The 19556-nt window shown below is 33.7% G+C and overlaps 2 protein-coding genes across 2 annotated transcripts; both read left to right on the top strand.

The window, feature by feature from the left end:
• The first annotated feature begins 711 nt into the window (after positions 1 to 711).
• On the top strand, positions 712 to 4518 carry LOC129928563 (probable serine/threonine-protein kinase MARK-A). The gene is made up of 4 exons (XM_056043208.1): positions 712 to 1116; positions 3622 to 3840; positions 4203 to 4318; positions 4434 to 4518. Exons 1-4 carry the CDS (start codon positions 712 to 714, stop codon positions 4516 to 4518), a joined length of 825 nt encoding a protein of 274 aa, XP_055899183.1.
• A 9274-nt stretch (positions 4519 to 13792) lies between these two features.
• Positions 13793 to 17886, top strand: LOC129928562 (probable serine/threonine-protein kinase MARK-A). Its single transcript, XM_056043207.1, has 4 exons — positions 13793 to 14197; positions 16970 to 17188; positions 17575 to 17690; positions 17802 to 17886. The coding sequence occupies exons 1-4, from the start codon at positions 13793 to 13795 to the stop codon at positions 17884 to 17886; spliced, it is 825 nt and encodes a 274-aa protein (XP_055899182.1).
• Positions 17887 to 19556: the final 1670 nt, after the last annotated feature.

Genomic DNA, 19556 nt, shown 5'->3' with positions numbered 1-19556 from the left:
CAGATTCTGCCCCGTCTCAAGATTAAGCCAAAACCAGTGACTCACTTGGGCGCATCTATTGCCTTTCGAGACAAAAGGAGCCATATATACATACCACTTGAGATAAGACTGGCATGGTCACTCCCAAGTAAAACCAACAATTTGTACCGACACCTTGGATCTACCACTTTCAGTGTTTGTTTAAACCAGGGCTGACACGGACTAGAACAAAGCCAGAAGCTTTGATGACCCGACGACAAGCTGGTCAACGTCGGTGTCATCGATGACCTAAAGACGGCGGTACCACGCATGAGAAATCAACCGTGACGGTGAGTGATTAGCCAATGATGATATACTTGTGGAGAAATTAGGGATAGGTTTAGAGTCGCTTTTTTACTGGTCATTCAATAAAAATTGTCGGGCTATTCAGCTATTGGTCAGAAAATTACTGACGCCATGATGAGAAGTGGACCTTATATAAACTGACCAGTTGCACCTACAGTGTCAATGTTTTCATTAAATCTCTGCTCGCTCAATTCTGTGTTACATATTCAGTTAAGACTTAGTGTTTAATTTCCTCGGATTTACTAGTTGTCTTCAGTTGTGAATTTGTAAGTGTGAGTGTGTGCTATCTCTTTGTGAGTAGAAGCTTTGTTGCTCTAAACTTTAGCTTTCTGCAAAGTCTTCCAATCTCTGTTGATAAGGAAAAGCGATCTGTCGAGACATCCGAATATGGCTGCCAACATGAGTTCTTTGATTGACGATGTTCTTGAGACAGACATCTTTGAAGAATTGAATCTCTCCGAAGTAGCAGTGCTGGGCGTCGGCGCCTATGGAAAAGTCGTTCTGGCCGTCTCGAAAGACGACCCGAACGAAAAGCTGGCACTCAAAATGTTTTCTTTAAGTGAAGATGCAGCGGATGAAGACGCCAGAAAGGTGGATGAGGAAACAAAGAGAATGTTCTGTAAGGAGGTCCAGGTCATGAAAGGTCTCCACCACTGCAGCATCATGCCTCTTCTCTATTCGGTACAAGCACCAGATTGTTTGGCACTGGTGATGCCAGCGTGCGAGCGTGGTGCAGTTGCAGATGCCATTACAACTCTACTCCCAAGTCAGCAGCTTAAATATATAAGACAGGTAAGTGTTTTAAATAACTTTGTAGGCTACTGAATTTTATTTTATTATGTCGCTATAACATTTATTAAGTCGTAACATTTAAATTCTTAATATTTTTACATTAAAATTACAAATTTCTTTGACTGAAAACACAAATAATTTGTAGAATGATATTAAACACCTATTTCATCTCTCATTTCATAAGTAATGAGTATACTCATAAATTACAAGCGAAAGCCGCACTGCAAAAAAAAAATGATCGTAAAGTGACCTTTAAAATATGTTAATTTTATTGAAATTGAAAAAAAAATCATTTTATAAAATACATCTATTTTGAAACATTTGTTTCTTTATATCAAGTGTCCATTAAATGGGCTAAATTTATGCAAGTATAAATACGTATGCAAGGCGTAAAATATCTTTTTAAGATTTAAACTCTACTAGTCTAGATCTAGATCAGGTTTCATACAGCATTTATATAGTTGGATAGGTCTATGGTCTGTGACCTAGTCTGATAACCTAATATAAAACTATGTACTATTAAGTATTAACTAGTAGGCCAGCAAATTAACGACATCTACAAATGCATATAAATAGGAATCTAGTTTAAGACCTAAAAAAATTTCAATATTTATTAATTTCCACTATGATATTGTAACTGTTACTTTTTAAAAAATAAATATATAAAAAGGGCAAATGTTTTACTTAAGTATAAGCCAACATTTATTTATGCAGCTATGCCTACGTACAATTGGACACATAAACTATACGTTTAGAACCTTAAAAATACACATATCTGGGGTAAAAAACATATTAGACAAAGTACTGCTAATGTGTTGCTTAAGTTTTTGAGATTTTATTTAATTATCCTTTAAAATACAGACGATACTTGAAAAGAAGAAGATGATTACGTCTTACACGTGTCACTAGGTCAAACTAGTCTAGCAATTATAGCCTGTACTGTATAGGTCCAAACTCTTCGTATGTTTGTAGTGAATTGTTTCTCTATCAGTTACATTCACATTTACAGACAATTTAGCCAATATTATAGAGTTCTTCTATTTTGAATTCACCAACCCTGTATTATTATTTAATTACAAAAGTTAAGCTGTTTAATTGATCAGCTATTCTAATCACTAAAATAATCATGCTTCTGAGCAGTAATGCGCATGGTTTCCGAACCGGGGTTTAGGGGTTCGAATCCTAATGAAGACTGGGATTTTTAAGTACGCTATCCTTTGGCGCCTCTAAATTTAACATTATAAGATAAGTTATATTGATCCATTAAAATGGAAATTCAGTCTGACTACAATTGACAACCTCGACATAACCACTGTACCCATATCTAATGTGTACCTGACATTAGTTAGGGAATATTATAGGTGGTTGGTCGTTGTGCTGACCACACGACACCCTCGTTAACCGTGAGACACAGAAACAAATGACCTTCACATCATCTGCCCCATAGAGCTTAATAAAATAGGTTTCTTTCATTAGAAATAAAGAGTTAACTAAAAAAAAATCTTACTAAGAATAAAACAGCTAAACCATTTAAATACAGTTAGATAATAAAGACCTGTAAATTTAGATTTCTTCTATAATTTAATTTTGCTTTGCAAAACATGTAGAACTTGTCTAGCTAACCTACATTTAAGCCCTTAGAATTTTCCCAAGTATATTCTCAACCTCACTAACACAAAGAGGCTCTTCACATCATATTCCCAAACAACAAGACAAAAGGTGTATCAATAGAAATAACTCAACATCAGCCCAATGGATCTTTACATATTTAATAAAATCTAAAGTCTTATTATAGTCCTCCAAGGCATAATTAAAAACAAGTAACCGAAAGTCATGTAGATTAATATATAGACTGTATTTTTGTTTTGTTTGATTGTGGTCCGGGTTGTTGTTTTTCTTGTTGCAGAATGTAAGTAGGCTTAAATGCTGATTTAGTACGGCATGAGTAAACGGATGTATTGTTTGTCTACATTCATTTTTTTTTGAACTACTTCTGTTCTTTATACCTTTCAAAGTCTAAGACAATATCTTTTATACGTTTAATATAAATAGTCTGAACTAAATGGTTTGAGTTACGTGTACACTTTAGTAATCCGACGTTTTTGATACTCCAACAGCCCCTCGGGCTCGTAACCGTCAGACTATCGAGAGTTTATTATATTAAGTATAACTATGGTTACGGATCATGTAAACAACTTCTGCTCAACTACTCATCATTTTTATTTATTTTAAAAACTCCCAAACAATTACAGACACCCTCTCAAAAATGTTGAACTATTTCATAAATTAGGCCTACTCTCATTTTAATGAAATAGATTATCTTCTTTACATTTGTCCGATTTTGAGACTACACTCGAATACTGTGATAAAAATTCCTATAAAAATAAATATTTAAACTGTTTCTTTCTTTTGAATAATATTCTTGAACACTATAAAACAAAAATCCCATTAATAGCTGTTTAATTATCAAAAATGTTTGACTATTTTCCATTCTACATGTTTTAGCTGTGTCAGGCCATACACTACCTCCATGAGAAAAACACGGTCCATCTTGATATCAAAGCAAACAACATCCTGATTGACGACGACGACAACATTCTTCTCTCAGACTTTGGCTTCTCTCGAGTTCTTCCAAACAAGCATGTGGAAATCTTTGTAGAGCTCGGAACCGAGTATTACAGAGCCCCAGAACAATACTCTGATGAAAGAGTCAATCCTTTCAAGGTATTAATGTAGAATGTGCTCATATTTTGTTTTTAAATTCCTTTTATATTGCGAATATCTCCTTCTTATAACATGCTCAGTGCGCCATAGTCCTATCTCTTTTGTGGACCAGTTAGTGGGGAGAGGATGGGGGATATCTGTGAGAAAGTTTGTGTTGCACTCAGGCAGTTAGCAAACACAAATCTCCTTTAGAAGAATGGTTGAACTATTAAAGAAGCTATTATTGTAATATATATTTGAACATATTTCTAATAAAATAAGTCCGCCAGTATTTAAAGTATAAGCCACATAATTGTTTTGTTATTTTGAAGATTCATATTTAGAACCATAAATTCAATAGTTTTTGGTAATCTTTTCTCCAGGTGGACATGTACGCCTTTGGAATGACCTGTTGGACTATAGTGATGAAAACAAGACCTTCAAAAGTGGACTTTCTGGACATCATCAGAAACAGCTTGGGTGTGCCTTACATATACAGGTAAACATTTGATACATTGATGTCAACATAAAATTTTTTTTCCTTGTATTTATTTATTTATTTTTGATGTTAGTTGTTCAAAATTATCTCTTCATTTTCATGTTTTCTTTTCCAGAAGGATGGTGACTTTCCTCATGCAAGCTGACCCCGACCACAGGCCTTCCGCTGCTCAGGTCCTTGAAATAGTTTGTAAACTTTAGCTTGCAGTCGACTTGGTGCAAGGATTCCCTCTTAGAGATTGTCACTCTACCTACAGGTCTCCAGTGAGCAGTTCCTGTTATGAGGGCTAATCAACTAAAGAAGTCGAAGTTTTATAAATAAGAACCTCTTCTATTCAAAACTAAGTCAGGTCCAAAGTAGATGTCCTGACTGTGTGATTTTCTTAGACTTACTTGCCTGAGCATCATATCTAGGCTAGAGCTGCATTCTACTAGACATGTGCAACACTACTTGCCTGAGCATCATATCTAGGCTAGAACTGTATTCTACTAGACGTGTGTTCCTTGAATCTCATTCTACAAAGTTCAGTCTAGCGTGTCATAGTGAAAACTTTATCAACGAAGTTAATTTATTTATAGCCAGACATAATGTAGCATATTCGTCGTATAGGAATGGTTTCAAAAACAAACCACTATACCAAGATACAACTTTAATGCCGATGAGGTGTAGTCCCCTTGAAAGAGTCAATTCCAGGTACAGAAACAATATTTTAATAATGCATTTCTTGATTGAAATAGTATTGCATTACGAAAAAGACGGAGATAAAATGTAGAAAAAAAAAGGCAAATGTTAAATTTTTTTTTGATCTGACCTTTTAATGTTTTTGCTATGTTTAAGTTTAGTTCACCTTTTAGCCCTTAGGATTTACATGGCAGGTTTTATAAATGTCATCTGATTCTATGTCTAACAGCAGTAACGAGGGTGTCAGGTGGCAAGTACTATAAATTTGCTATCCCCAACTAATGTCAGGTACCTATAATCCCCAAATTAAAAATTCCAGTCTTGACGAGATTACTGCTCAGCCACTTTGCACCCCTCCTCCCCTTATATTTAAACTTTTTAATTTTAAAATTAAATTTCGTTGCTAAATACAGTTAGTTTTACTGGTTAATGTCGTAGGTGATTTATGTCAGCTAAGCATAGATTGTTAACTCTAATGAAATGGAGATAAATATCTGTATTTTTTACATATATTTTTTTCTTGAAAATACTGTAATAAAATTGGAATTTTCCAACTTGAGTGTTATTTCTTTATAATATCTAGAATTAGTTTTTTTTGTTTAATACATTTTTTTGTTGTGAAAAACATGCAGAAAAAAAAAAAATTTTGAAAGTCTTAAGACATTGGAAACTGGCAGAGACAATTTTTGTCCCTTTGAGTTGTACAATATGTTGCCCTTTCTTCCAAACTGACAAACCAACGAACTTTAATTTCTTTAGATATATTTACACATAGTGATCTATTCCTATTTATATAGTTACTCTTCAACCATACGTATTACTGTAAATATATACTTACTGGGAATTTCAATACCCAGACAGAGTGAGGAATTTTAACAGTAAACTTCGATCTAGTCTGGACTTTAAAAAAAAATATTAGTATGTCAAGGCTAATAAACACATTTTAAAACTTATTTTTCAATACAAATGTTTAATTCTAAACAATGATAATGACGCTAAATTAAAAAATCATTGCAGCAAATAAATTAATTAAGAAATATTAAATAAATACTTTTTAAAAAATCTATATAAGAGAAATATTTCCGCACTTGCAGCCTATCTCCCAATACTGTAAGATTTATTTCCATTTTTGATTTCAAACAAAATTAATTAATTACCTCTAATTTATGAACTAACTGGTAAATTTTTTATTGATTCAAGTTTTGTTAAAAACAATGAATAATGAACAACTTGATCCGAGAATGGGAAGTGGGAGAAGTAACGTATTCAAAATTTGTACCAGACAGATAGACAGACAGACAGTGAGTTAGTTGATATAAACTTCTTTAATATATCGAAAGAACTTAAAAAACTTTAGTGTGATAGTGCTAAAACAAAATATAGAAAATATATTGAATACCGAATATTGGTGACCTTAATGCATTGGTTCTCAACCTTTTAAGTTCGTTGTCCATATTTTCGATGGTCTTAGGCGACCCCTGGCAAATGGTCAATCGACCCCCAAGGGGGTCGCGACACATAGGTTGAGAACCCCTGCCTTAATGCTATGCAGCACGAAATTTGAAAACAAAATCCATACCGTGATTACGTGTGATGGCTGACTTTTTTTCTTTTCAGGTTCCCAAAAAATATTTAGCACTGACATATAAAATAAAATGGACTTATAAAAGAGCCCTATAATTCAAATATACTTGTCAAGTCTAACTACGGTACTGTGCATGCGTGTGCTGGTTTTTTTTTAGCAGTATATGTCTATGTTGATCTATCTGCTTGATATCGCTTCTGAAATAAACTAAATAGAGCAGTGAGATTCATAAAATACAAATATTCACATTTGACTAGAGGAACACATTTAGTAAAATCACTAAATTTAGAAAAACGTCCTGATAGAAGACTCAAAAGAAAAGTAGCCATTATGCATAAAACACAGAACCATTATTTTGAAAAACAAAAGTTATTAAAATACTCAGAAAGACACAAAGATAAAGGCCCATCACATTTGTCGAATGCTAGGACACATTTGTATAAATGCTACTACTTTAGTGCTATTAGAGCATGGAATGGGTTGCCTGAGCCAGCCAGGAAAACCAATGATTTGTCAGAATTTAATTCATTGGTTAACATGCATGACTAGATTTACTTAGGAACACGCGTTTGACGTAACGCAAGTAACGTCTGTATTTTATAAGATAAGATTGGTGCTAATAAGGCTCTATTTAATTTCTCTGTATTTTATAAGATTGGTGCTGATAAGGCTCTATTTAATTTCTCTGTATTTTATAAGATTTGTGCTGATAAGGCTCTATTTAATTTCTCTGTATTTTATAAGATTGGTGCTGATAAGGCTCTATTTAATTTCTCTGTATTTTATAACATTGGTGCTGATAAGGCTCTATTCAATTTCTCTGTATTTTATAAGATTGGCGCTGATAAGGCTCTATTTAATTTCTCGGTACATTTATTACTTTGTCAAAGCGTGAAATTAGGCCGAAACCTAAATTTGAAAGGTGTTCATTTAGAAAACTGTTCTACGAGGATGACGCAGCTATTATTATGACATCTGCTACTCGGCAACAGACACTGGTTGACAGATGTGGCTGTAGTGAATGTAGTGTGGGAGATTTGACTGAGAGTCCAAACCCGCTTGGCTACTGCTTGGCCACCTAAAAAGAAGGCTCAAGTTCTAATCCCGTTAGTCGAGTCCGTAATAAAATGTTGTCACCTTGAATTGCTAACACCAACTTACTAATAACAGTCTATCGTCTGTATTGTAAGAGATAAGATAAGATAAATAAACTAAAACCCACTAATCTGTGTCGTCACTAAATGTCGCGTTCAAAGTCCGTTTAAATATGGTGCTCTCTGCACTAAGTGTCTCACGGGATAGTTAAATAAGCTGCTCCTGTATTAGTATGTATTCATCTGTGATTGGGATCTGAGTTTGTCAGAACACTAAAGGTTTGAATACCTAGTTGAGTATATCCAAGTGAAGGATGTCTTCAAATCTTTGGTTTAGGTCGTCAAAGAATGGTTCGTAATAGACATATTAAGCAGTAGTTTGGGCAAGCTGATTTTTATTACCAATTGTGACAATTTCTGTTTATTAATTTCTTGGCAATGCTTATTATATTAATTATCGATCAAACAGAATCATCACACGCTGGAGATTATATGAATAATTTGAAAATCAAAAATAATAAATAAATAAACAACTGTGTTCTGTTTTAACTCCTTTAATAAACTCATTCAAATTACACATATTAGTACCTTCTCAATTCATTAACTTTACTTGAATATCTTCTTAAAAATGAACCTTTCTAATGCTTTAACTGATATAAATAATTAGTGAAATAACTTTATGATACTCATTCATTAAAAGTAACTTCAACAACTGGACCCGCAAACGTTTAAACGTAAGACCGTTTCTTTCAAAAATCGTTACAATGCGAGGACCCCGACTAACTATCTTTCCCCTAATTTATACTTTTCTCAATCGTCTTTTCCAGAATCATAAAAACTTCTCCCCTAATTATTTTTATTAACTGTGACTTTCTAGAAGCTGACGTATGCTATTTAATTAACTTGTTTACTCTGGTCATCTCTGATTTGACCTGGGCTTCTAGAAACTTGTCGAATTAGGTCAAAGTATCGACTCACAATTCGTACATGTGTATGCCTCTGATTTAGGGCTAGCAGACAGGGCAGCTTTCTTTTTTTTCCTCTTAATTAAAGCCGCTTCAATTCTTTTGTTCTCAGCAAGGGTTGTCCCAGCACGCACAGTCTGTATCCATGCACTCCGGACGTTGGCTATGTTTTCCCACATACTTTCGCTGATGCCTGAGGCTCTCATGTCTCGCTTGCAGACATCTCTATATGTTAGTCTTGGGCGGCCCTTGGGTCTAACTCCTTCCACAAGCTCAGCATATAAGATATCTTTCGGGATTCTACCATCTGGCTTGCGGGTGACATGTCCGAGCCAGCGTAATCTTCTTTGTGTCAGGAGAGCATACATGCTGTTCATATTGGCCAATCTCAAAACTTCCTGATTGGAGACATGGTCCCTCCAAGAGATACCCATTATGCTTCTGACACCAGTAGTTACGAATCTTTCTATCCAGGCTCGCTGCAAATGGCAACAAACGACAACACCAACTTAAAGAACTTGACAACTCTGGGCTTCAAAGTAACGTAATAGTTTAATGTCAATAAATAACAGCCAACACTGTACAATTGGCAGCACGTAACACAAGACTGTACAAATATCTCTCCGCCGTATCAACTCTTGCACTGGTCTCTCTCTGTCTCGTCTCGGACTTGTACTGAGCCGTTGTAACGAACTGTAGATCGGGAAGTTGTGACTGACTCGTCTCTGATACCTTCGCTCTTTATATAGGGTCCCTACTGGCCTTCTAGAACCGGACAGAACGTCGCTCGACCATTCTGTGTGGTCAGATGACTACAATTCTCGTGACGCTCCTGAGCTGTGTTCACGACGCCGATCCTTCCCGAACCGTCATGTTGAAACTCGTCTCGGCTGACCGTCGTAACTCGTCACGCTCGACCGCTTATCTAGCGCTGGCCTGGGGCGATTGGCGTTGGCTGACTACACACACACACACACCACCCCCATCTGTGCCACCACCAGGTTTATAACAGTATATATATATATATATATATATATATATATATACATGATTATTTAAAAATGATAATTTTATTTCCAGAGCGCTGTTAACAAATAAAAATTTTTTTTCAAAAATTGTGTATAAATATAGTAGTTAATATAACATAACTTAGCAATACAAATGTAAAATAGAAAATGTTTTGACTAAAAATCTACAACTGTTTTCATAAATGTGTTAATTATATGGTATGCCCCGTGTACCTTCACAAAAGAGTCTCCAGTGTTTCTTATTATTAACAGTGAATAGTTGTAAAAGTGGTGCATTTTTATGAAAAAAATGCTTGCATAATTGATTTTAAAAATTAGATTTTTCGCTTTCACAAAAGAAAAAAATTAGCCGTTGCATCAGAAATTTGAATGGTCTCAAATATTATGATGTCGGATTTTCACTATCTTTTCTAGTTGACGAGACATTCCACACAAAACTAATAGCGTCTTTTCCCCTTTCGGGGGCCGCTAAAATTGATTAAAATCCTATTTCCCATTTTAGAAAATGTAATCTAAAACTTAGCGTTTTTTTAAAATTTGATTACTGCATCCTCTTCAATACATTTGAAGTGTTTTTATTTATTTACCTCATTCCCCAATATTAACTTTGATATCATTTTGACCGTATTCGCTTTTAAAAAGCAGTTATAAGGACGACCTGAACTCGAACTTATGGCTCGAGCTCCTCAAGCTTACATATTGAATACTAGGAATGTGAGGGTTCCCGGTCATTTCATCCCTGGCCAGTTTATCCAATGGTCTTTCATCCCGATTCACTTCATCCCCGGTCATTTCATCCCCAGTCACTTCTTCCATGATCACTTCATTCCCTGGTCATTTCATCACCAGGTCATTTCATCTCCTGGTTATTTCGTCCCCTGATCATTTCATCACCTGGTCATTTCATCCCCTGGTCATTTCACCCCCGGTCATTTCATCCCCTGGTCATTTCATCCTTTAATCCATCAAATAATAGTAGGTACAGAAGACGATCCATTGAGTCGTATTGATGTATATAGTTTATAATGTCTTGGCCAGTTTTGCGTGTTTCTTGAAGTCAGCGTTTATTAGAAAAAATATAATGTGATATCAGGGTTTGAAATGACACGCTCAGATTCAAGTAAAAACTATTGAAAAATAATGGTAAAGTGAGATTGGCTATCAGGAGATAAGCTATCAGCGGCACGATCAGAAGTAGTCTAATCGTACTCTTCTCTCAAAAGACTTCCACTACTTTCACCATACCTTGGTCTTTGATGATAAGCAATGAGCGCAGAGAGGCGTGAACATTATTATTCCAATCGTACTTTTATCTCTCAAAAGATTTTCCCAACTTCCACCACACCTTGGCCTTTGATGATAAGATAAGCGCTCAGAGCGGCGTGGCCATTATTATTCCAATCGTACTTCTATGTCTCAAAAGATTTTCCCCACTTTCAGCACACCTTGGCATTTGATCATTACATCACGCAATATGCGCAGAATAAACATAACTATAGAAATATAACTAAATACAAACCCCGCATTACAATGTATCTTCATATTGAAATATATTCTTTTAATTATAGAGTAGCATAAAGAGAGAAGGGGAACACTATAAACACTATAAACACTATAAACACTTTGAGGTTATATCCAAAATATAAAACAGTTGTCTAAATTTGCATATTTATTTACTAGATTAAATGAGTGCTTAAAGGCAAACCCTTAACAGCACAATTACACAATGACTAAGAAAAAAATTTAACTGTGGATGAAATGACCGGGGATAAAGTGACCGGGGATAAAAATCATCTGGAATGAAATGACTGTTATCGTTAGTAAGGTAACTATGGAAATAAAAAAAGATTGTTTAGTTATCTATTGTTTGTTACAAGCTTATTTTAATGCGGCGACCTATATAGGGACCTAATTCAGCTTCTTCCTCCACTTTAATCAAGTACAATTTTTTTCCCTTGTTCGAGATATCAAACTAAATAATTAATTAACAATGGTTAATTAACTAATTTTTTTAAAATTAATTCTTCAGTTGTAAGGTAAAAGAAATAATTGTGCAAATTTCAGCTAAATCCGAGATTGGGAGTCGGAGAAATAGCGTGAACAAGCCTTGTACCTGAGAGACAGACTGTCTGAGTTGAAATAAGCTTAGTAAAAAAAAATGTTACTTATTGTGTTTTACTTATGTTTTTTTTTTAAGTCAGGAAAGGAGGTGGGGTTAGGCAAAGGTCGTCTTCCTGTCCCCTATCCCTACGTCTGGACTGTCATCTTTTTTTTTTTTTTTTTTTTGTTCTAGACTGGTTCACTTCCCTGAAATAATAAACCAAGACTATTTCATTGTATATTACATATTATATAAAACGTTTATGGCGAATACAACAACTATTGAAGAATGTTATATAGGTGAATGAGTTTAAAACCATATTAAAAAAAAAAACTATAAAAAAAGGGGGGGGGGGCTTATATTATGTTTTTAATATGTTAATTTAGATCAGCCAAGTAATTAAATTTGTAATTGATATAGAGTGACAATATAGACTAACAATAATTAATTTAAGCGATTAGAAACATTTTGTTTTTTTACAAATGTTTTTGCTTAGCGCATTTTAATGCTTTTAGCTTTCTCCATGATCCATCTTTTGTTTGGACCAGTTGGTAAAACGTGGAATGTATAAAGAAAGAGGGTTGAGTAAAGGTTACCATGATAGCTTTGACGTATTAGTAAAACTTGTATGATTGGCAATCGACCTCGAGGGCTCAAGCCTCCCCAAGCCAATGTACCATTCACCATTCAGTGCTTATTAAAATTGAATTAACTAATTGGTTAGTTGTTCTTTTGCTCTTGTCGTGTCAGGTACAAGAAACAATTGTGCAAAATATTTGAACTTGATCCGAGATTGTGTGTGGGAGAAATTATGTGTACACATGTGTACCAGACAGACAGAGGGATTTAGTATAAGCTTTGTAAAAAAACAAAACAAAAAATTAAAAAAAAATGATTTGGTTTAAGAGGCTGATGTGCTTAAATTTAAAAAAAAAACGTATAGTTTTACATAGTGATGTTTGCAAATTTGATTTTTTTAAACTCAGAGTTAAAATACAAATGCATTCGTTTTATTTCACTTATATGTCTTATCTTATCTTATATAATAAGTATATATAGTTTAAATCAATCTCTAGTCTTAATAAATATTATGAAATTTCTTAAATAAAGTAGTTTTTTTTCATCAGAAATAGAGCTTTAAGAGTAAAAACTCTTAGGAAAAAAGAAAGAAGTAAATCATTAAAATACATTAATCTAATAAATATTCAATATAATAAACTAGAGTAAAAACAAAAATTTGCAACAAAATTCTTAGAAAATTGATCTTTATTTTTTTTTTATAAACTACAAAAAAAAATGCAATTATCAGTACAACGACTTTGCGTTGTAACGAAATAAAAAAAAAGACTACAATTAATTGTCCATCCTATTTTTCCAATGTATTGTCCAGTTCTTTCATTCTTGTCTTTAGTTTGTGTTATGACACTACCACTTGAGATAAGACTGGCATGGTCACTCCCAAGTAAAACCAACAATTTTGAGCGACACCTTGGATCTACCACTATCATTGTTTGTTTAAGTGACACGGACTAGAACAAAGCCAGAAGCTTTGATGACCCGACGACAAGCTGGTCAACGTCGGTGTCATCGATGACCTAAAGACGGCGGTACCACGCATGAGAAATCAACCGTGACGGTGAGTGATTAGCCAATGATGATATACTTGTGGAGAAATTAGGGATAGGTTTAGAGTCGCTTTTTTACTGGTCATTCAATAAAAATTGTCGGGCTATTCAGCTATTGGTCAGAAAATTACTGACGTCATGATGAGAAGTGGACCTTATATAAACTGACCAGTTGCACCTACAGTGTCAATGTTTATATTAAATCTCTGCTCGCTCAATTCTGTGTTACATATTCAAATAAGACTTAGTGTTTTATTTCCTCGGATTTACTAGTTGTCTTCAGTTGTGAATTTGTAAGTGTGTGTGTGTGCTATCTCTTTGTGAGTAGAAGCTTTGTTGCTCTAAACTTTAGCTTTCTGTTGATAAGGAAAAGCGATCTGTCGAGACATCCGATTATGACTGCCAACATGAGTTCTTTGATTGACGATGTTCTTGAGAAAGACATCTTTGAAGAATTGAATCTCTCCGAAGTAGCAGTGCTGGGAGTTGGCGCCTATGGAAAAGTCGTTCTAGCCGTCTCGAAAGACGACCCGAAAGAAAAGCTGGCACTCAAAATGTTTTCTTTAAGTGAAGATGAAGCGGATGAAGACGCCAGAAAGCAGGATGAGGAAACAAAGAGAATGTTCTGTAAGGAGGTCCAGGTCATGAAAGGTCTCCACCACTGCAGCATCATGCCTCTTCTCTATTCGGTACAAGCACCAGATTGTTTGGCACTGGTGATGCCAGCGTGTGAGCGTGGTGCAGTTGCAGATGCCATTACAACTCTACTCCCAAGTCAGCAGTTGAAATATATAAGACAGGTAAGCCAAAGTGTTTTAAATAACTTTGTAGGCTACTTAATTTTATTTTATTATGTCGATTAAACATTTATAAGTCGTAACATTTAAATTATAAACATTTTTACATTAAAATTACTGCAAAAAAAAAAAATGATTGTAAAGTGACCTTTAAAATATATCAATTTTATTGAAGTTGAAAAAAAATCATTTTATAAAATACATCTATTTTGGAACATTTGTTTCTTTAAATCAAGTGTCCATTAAATGGGCTAAATTTATGCAAGTATAAATACGTATGCAAGGCGTAAAATATCTTTTTAAGATTTAAACTCTACTAGTCTAGATCTAGATCAGGTTTTATACAGCATTTATTAATACTGGTAGGTCTATGGTCTGTGACCTAGTCTGATAACCTAATATAAAACTATTTCCTATTAAGCATTAACTAGTCAGCCAGCATATTAGCGACACCTACAAAAGGATATAAATACAAATTAGTTTAAGATCTAATAAATTTCAATATTTATTAATTACAAATATGATATTGTAACTGTTAATTTTACAACAAAAAATATATAAAAAGGGCAAATGTTTTACTTAACTTTAAGCCTACGTACAATTGAACACATAAGTTATAAGTTTAGAACATAAAAAATACACATATCTGGGGTAAAATACATATTAGACAAAGTACTGCTAATGTGTTGCTTAGTTTTTGAGATTTTATTTAATTACCCTTAAAATACAGACGATACTTCGAAAAAGAAGATGATTACGTCCTACACGTGTCACTAGGTCAAACTAGTCTAGCATATATAGCCCGTACTGTATTGGTACAAACTCTTCGTATGTTTGTAGTGAATTGTTTCTCTATCAGTTACATTCACATTTACAAACAATGTTTAGTCTTCATTTTAATAATAGATTTACAAAACTCATAGAATATGTAAGGAAAAAAGAATTCTCAACTCAAATTAATTGTAAGAGTCAATACAAAGATAAGCGAGTACAATTTAGCCAATTTTATAGAGCTCTTCTATTTTGAATTCACCAAACCCTGTAATTATTATTTAATTACAAAGTTAAGCCGTTTAATTGAACAGCTATTCTAATCACTAAAATAATCATACTTCTTTTGTATTAAGTTTCTTATCGCTCTATATATTATAATTTGATGGGCGGTGGCTGAGCTGTAATGCGCATGGCTTTCGAACCGGGGTTTAGGGGCTCGAATCCTAATGAAGACTGGGATTTTTAAGTACGCTATCCTTTGGCGCCTCTAAATTTAACATAAGATAAGTTATATTGCTCCAATCAAATGGAAATTCAGTCTGACTACAATTGACAACCTTGGCATAACCACTGTACCCATATCTAATGTGTACCTGACATTAGTTAGGGAAAAATATAGGTGGTTGGTCGTTGTGCTGACCACATGACACCCTCGTTAACCGTGGGACACAGAAACAAATGACCTTGACATCATCTGCCCCATAGATCGTAAGGTCTGAATGGGGGACTTTGCTTTATTTTTTATAATATTACGTAGGTTAAACGATTATCTTTTAGGCTTATCTTGATCTATACAAAACATAGTACAAAAAAATAGTAGTACAAAGTGACTATAACTTAGAAATTCTTTCGTTCTTTTTCTCTATTGATATGCGGTGTTGATAAATAAATACCGTATCGGTGTCTCTTATAATGTGAAATTTCTTAAAATAAAATAGTTTTCTTTCATTAGAAATAAAGAGTTAACTAAAAAAAAATCTTACTAAGAATAAAACAGCTAAACCATTTAAATACAGTTAGATAATAAAGACCTGTAAATTTAGATTTCTTCTATAATTTAATTTTGCTTTGCAAAACATGTAGAACTTGTCTAGCTAACCTACATTTAAGCCCTTAGAATTTTCCCAAGTATATTCTCAACCTCACTAACACAAAGAGGCTCTTCACATCATATTCCCAAACAACAAGACAAAAGGTGTATCAATAGAAATAACTCAACATCAGCCCAATGGATCTTTACATATTTAATAAAATCTAAAGTCTTATTATAGTCCTCCAAGGCATAATTAAAAACAAGTAACCGAAAGTCATGTAGATTAATATATAGACTGTATTTTTGTTTTGTTTGATTGTGGTCCGGGTTGTTGTTTTTCTTGTTGCAGAATGTAAGTAGGCTTAAATGCTGATTTAGTACGGCATGAGTAAACGGATGTATTGTTTGTCTACATTCATTTTTTTTTGAACTACTTCTGTTCTTTATACCTTTCAAAGTCTAAGACAATATCTTTTATACCTTTAATATAAATAGTCTGAACTAAATGGTTTGAGTTACGTGTACACTTTAGTAATCCGACGTTTTTGATACTCCGACAGCCCCTTGGGGTCGTAACCGTCCGACTGTCGAGAGTTGATTAAGTATAACCATGGTTACGGATCATGTAAACAACTTCTGCTCATCTACTCACCCCCCACCTCCCCATCATTTTTATTTATTTTAATAAATCCCAAACAATTACAGACACCCTCTCAAAAATGTTGAACTATTTCATAAATTAGGCCTAATCTCATTTTAATGAAATAGATTATCTTCTTTACATTTGTCCGATTTTGATTCTACACTCGAATACTGTGATAAAAATTCCTATAAAAATAAAGCACAATAAATATTAAAACTGTTTCTTTCTTTTGAATAATATTCTTGAACACTATAAAACAAAAATCCCATTAATAGCTGTTAACTTATCAAAAATGTTTGACTATTTTCCATTCTATATGTTTTAGCTGTGTCAGGCCATACACTACCTCCATGAGAAAAACACGGTCCATCTTGATATCAAAGCAAACAACATCCTGATTGACGACGACGACAACATTCTTCTCTCAGACTTTGGCTTCTCTCGAGTTCTTCCAAACAAGCACGTAGAAATCTTTGTAGAGCTCGGAACCGAGTATTACAGAGCCCCAGAAACATACTCTGATGAAAGAGTCAATCCTTTCAAGGTATTGCATTTAAAATGTGCTCATATTTTGTTTTAATAGTGCGAATCTCTCCTGCTTATGGCATGCTCAGTGCGCCATAGTCCAATCTCTTTTGTGGACCTGTTAGGGGGAGAGGAAGGGGGATATCTGTGAGAAAGTTTTTGTGTCCCTCAGGCATTTAGCAAACACAAATATCATTTAGAAGAATGGTTGAACTATTAAAGAAGCTATTATATGTAATACATATTTGAACATATTTCTAATAAAATAAGTCCGCCAGTATTTAAAATATAAGCCACATAATTGTTTTGTTAAAAATACGATTAGTTTTATTATAGATTTACATTATTTTGAAGATTCATATTTAGAACCATAAATTCAATAGTTATTGGTAATCCTTTCTCCAGGTGGACATGTACGCCTTTGGAATGACCTGTTGGACTATAGTGATGAAAACAAGACCTTCAAAAGTGGACTTTCTGGACATCATAAGAACCAGCTTGGGCGTGCCTTACATATACAAGTAAACATTTGATACATTGATGTCAACTTTGATTTTTTTTTGTATTTATTTATTTATTTTTTATGTTAGTTGTTCAAAATTATCTCTTCATTTTCATGTTTTCTTTTCCAGAAGGATGGTGACTTTCCTCCTGCAAGCTGACCCCGACAACAGGCCTTCCGCTGCTCAGGTCCTTGAAATAGTTTCTAAACTATAACTTGCAGTCGACTTGGTGCAAGGATTCCCTCATAGAGATTGTCACTCTACCTACAGGTCTCCAGTGAGCAGTTCCTGTTATGAGGGCTAATCAACTTAAGAAGTCGAAGTTCTATAAATAAGAACCTCTTCTTGTAATGAATACACTATTCAAAACTAAGTCAGGTTCAAAGTAAATGTCCTGACTGTGTGATTTTCTAAGACATACTTGTCTAAGCATCATATCTAGTCTAGAACTGTATTCTACTAGACGTGTGTTCCTTGAATCTCATTCTACAAAGTTCATTCTAGCGTGTCATAGTGAAAACTTTATCAACGAAGTTACCACATTTATAGCCAGACATAATGTAGCTGATTTGTCGTATAGGAATGGTTTCGAAAACAAACCACTATACCAAGATACAACTTTAATGCCGATGAGGTGTAGTCCCCTTGAAAGAGTGATTTCCAGGTACAGAAACAATATTTTAATAATGCATTTCTTGATTGAAATAGTATTGCATTACGAAAAAGACGGAGATAAAATGTAAAAAAAAAAAGGCAAATGTTAAATTTTTTTTTGATCTGATATTTTAATGTTTTTGCTATGTTTAAGTTTAGTTCACCTTTTAGCCCTTAGGATTTACATGGCAGGTGTTATAAATGTCATCTGATTCTATGTCTGACAGCAGTAACGAGGGTGTCAGGTGGCAAGTACTATAAATTTGCTATCCCCAACTAATGTCAGGTACCTATAATCCCCAAATTAAAAATTCCAGTCTTGACGAGATTACTGCTCAGCCACTTTGCACCCCTCCTCCCCTTATATTTAAACTTTTTAATTTTAAAATTAAATTTCGTTGCTAAATACAGTTAGTTTTACTGGTTAATGTCGTAGGTGATTTATGTCAGCTAAGCATAGATTGTTAACTCTAATGAAATGGAGATAAATATCTGTATTTTTTACATATATTTTTTTCTTGAAAATACTGTAATAAAATTGGAATTTTTCAACTTGAGTGTTATTTCTTTATAATATCTAGAATTAGTTTTTTTTTGTTTAATACATTTTTTTGTTGTGAAAAACATGCAGAAAAAAAAAATTTTTGAAAGTCTTAAGACATTGGAAACTGGCAGAGACAAGTTTTGTCCCTTTGAGTTGTACAATATGTTGCCCTTTCTTCCAAACTGACAAACCAACGAACTTTAATTTCTTTAGATATATTTACACATAGTGATCTATTCTTATTTATATAGTTACTCTTTTAACCATACGTATTACTGTAAATATATACTTACTGGGAATTTCAATACCCAGACAGAGTGAGGAATTTTAACAGTAAACTTCGATCTAGTCTGGACTTTAAAAAAAAATATTAGTATGTCAAGGCTAATAAACACATTTTAAAACTTATTTTTCAATACAAATGTTTAATTCTAAACAATGATAATGACGCTAAATTAAAAATCATTGCTTCAAATAAATTAATTAAGAAATATTAAATAAATACTTTTTAAAAAATCTATATAAGAGAAATATTTCCGCACTTGCAGCCTATCTCCCAATACTGTAAGATTTATTTCCCTTTTTGATTTCAAACAAAATTAATTAATTACCTCTAATTTATGAACTAACTGGTAAATTTTTTATTGATTCAAGTTTTGTTAGAAACAATGAATAATGAACAACTT

This window comes from Biomphalaria glabrata, chromosome 10 (genome assembly GCF_947242115.1).
Source record: "Biomphalaria glabrata chromosome 10, xgBioGlab47.1, whole genome shotgun sequence".
Taxonomy (NCBI): Eukaryota; Metazoa; Mollusca; class Gastropoda; family Planorbidae; genus Biomphalaria; species Biomphalaria glabrata.
The sequence above is the reverse complement of the archived record's forward strand: the minus strand, read 5'-3'. Positions and strand labels throughout refer to the sequence as shown.

Coding starts and splice junctions, on each gene's coding strand:
- LOC129928563 (XM_056043208.1), top strand. CDS start 712: ATGGCTGCCAACATGAGTTCTTTGATTGACGATGTTCTTGAGACAGAC. Junction 3,841..4,202: donor AAAGAGTCAATCCTTTCAAG/GTATTAATGTAG, acceptor TCTTTTCTCCAG/GTGGACATGTACGCCTTTGG. Junction 4,319..4,433: donor GGTGTGCCTTACATATACAG/GTAAACATTTGA, acceptor TTTCTTTTCCAG/AAGGATGGTGACTTTCCTCA.
- LOC129928562 (XM_056043207.1), top strand. CDS start 13,793: ATGACTGCCAACATGAGTTCTTTGATTGACGATGTTCTTGAGAAAGAC. Junction 14,198..16,969: donor AGTTGAAATATATAAGACAG/GTAAGCCAAAGT, acceptor TATATGTTTTAG/CTGTGTCAGGCCATACACTA. Junction 17,691..17,801: donor GGCGTGCCTTACATATACAA/GTAAACATTTGA, acceptor TTTCTTTTCCAG/AAGGATGGTGACTTTCCTCC.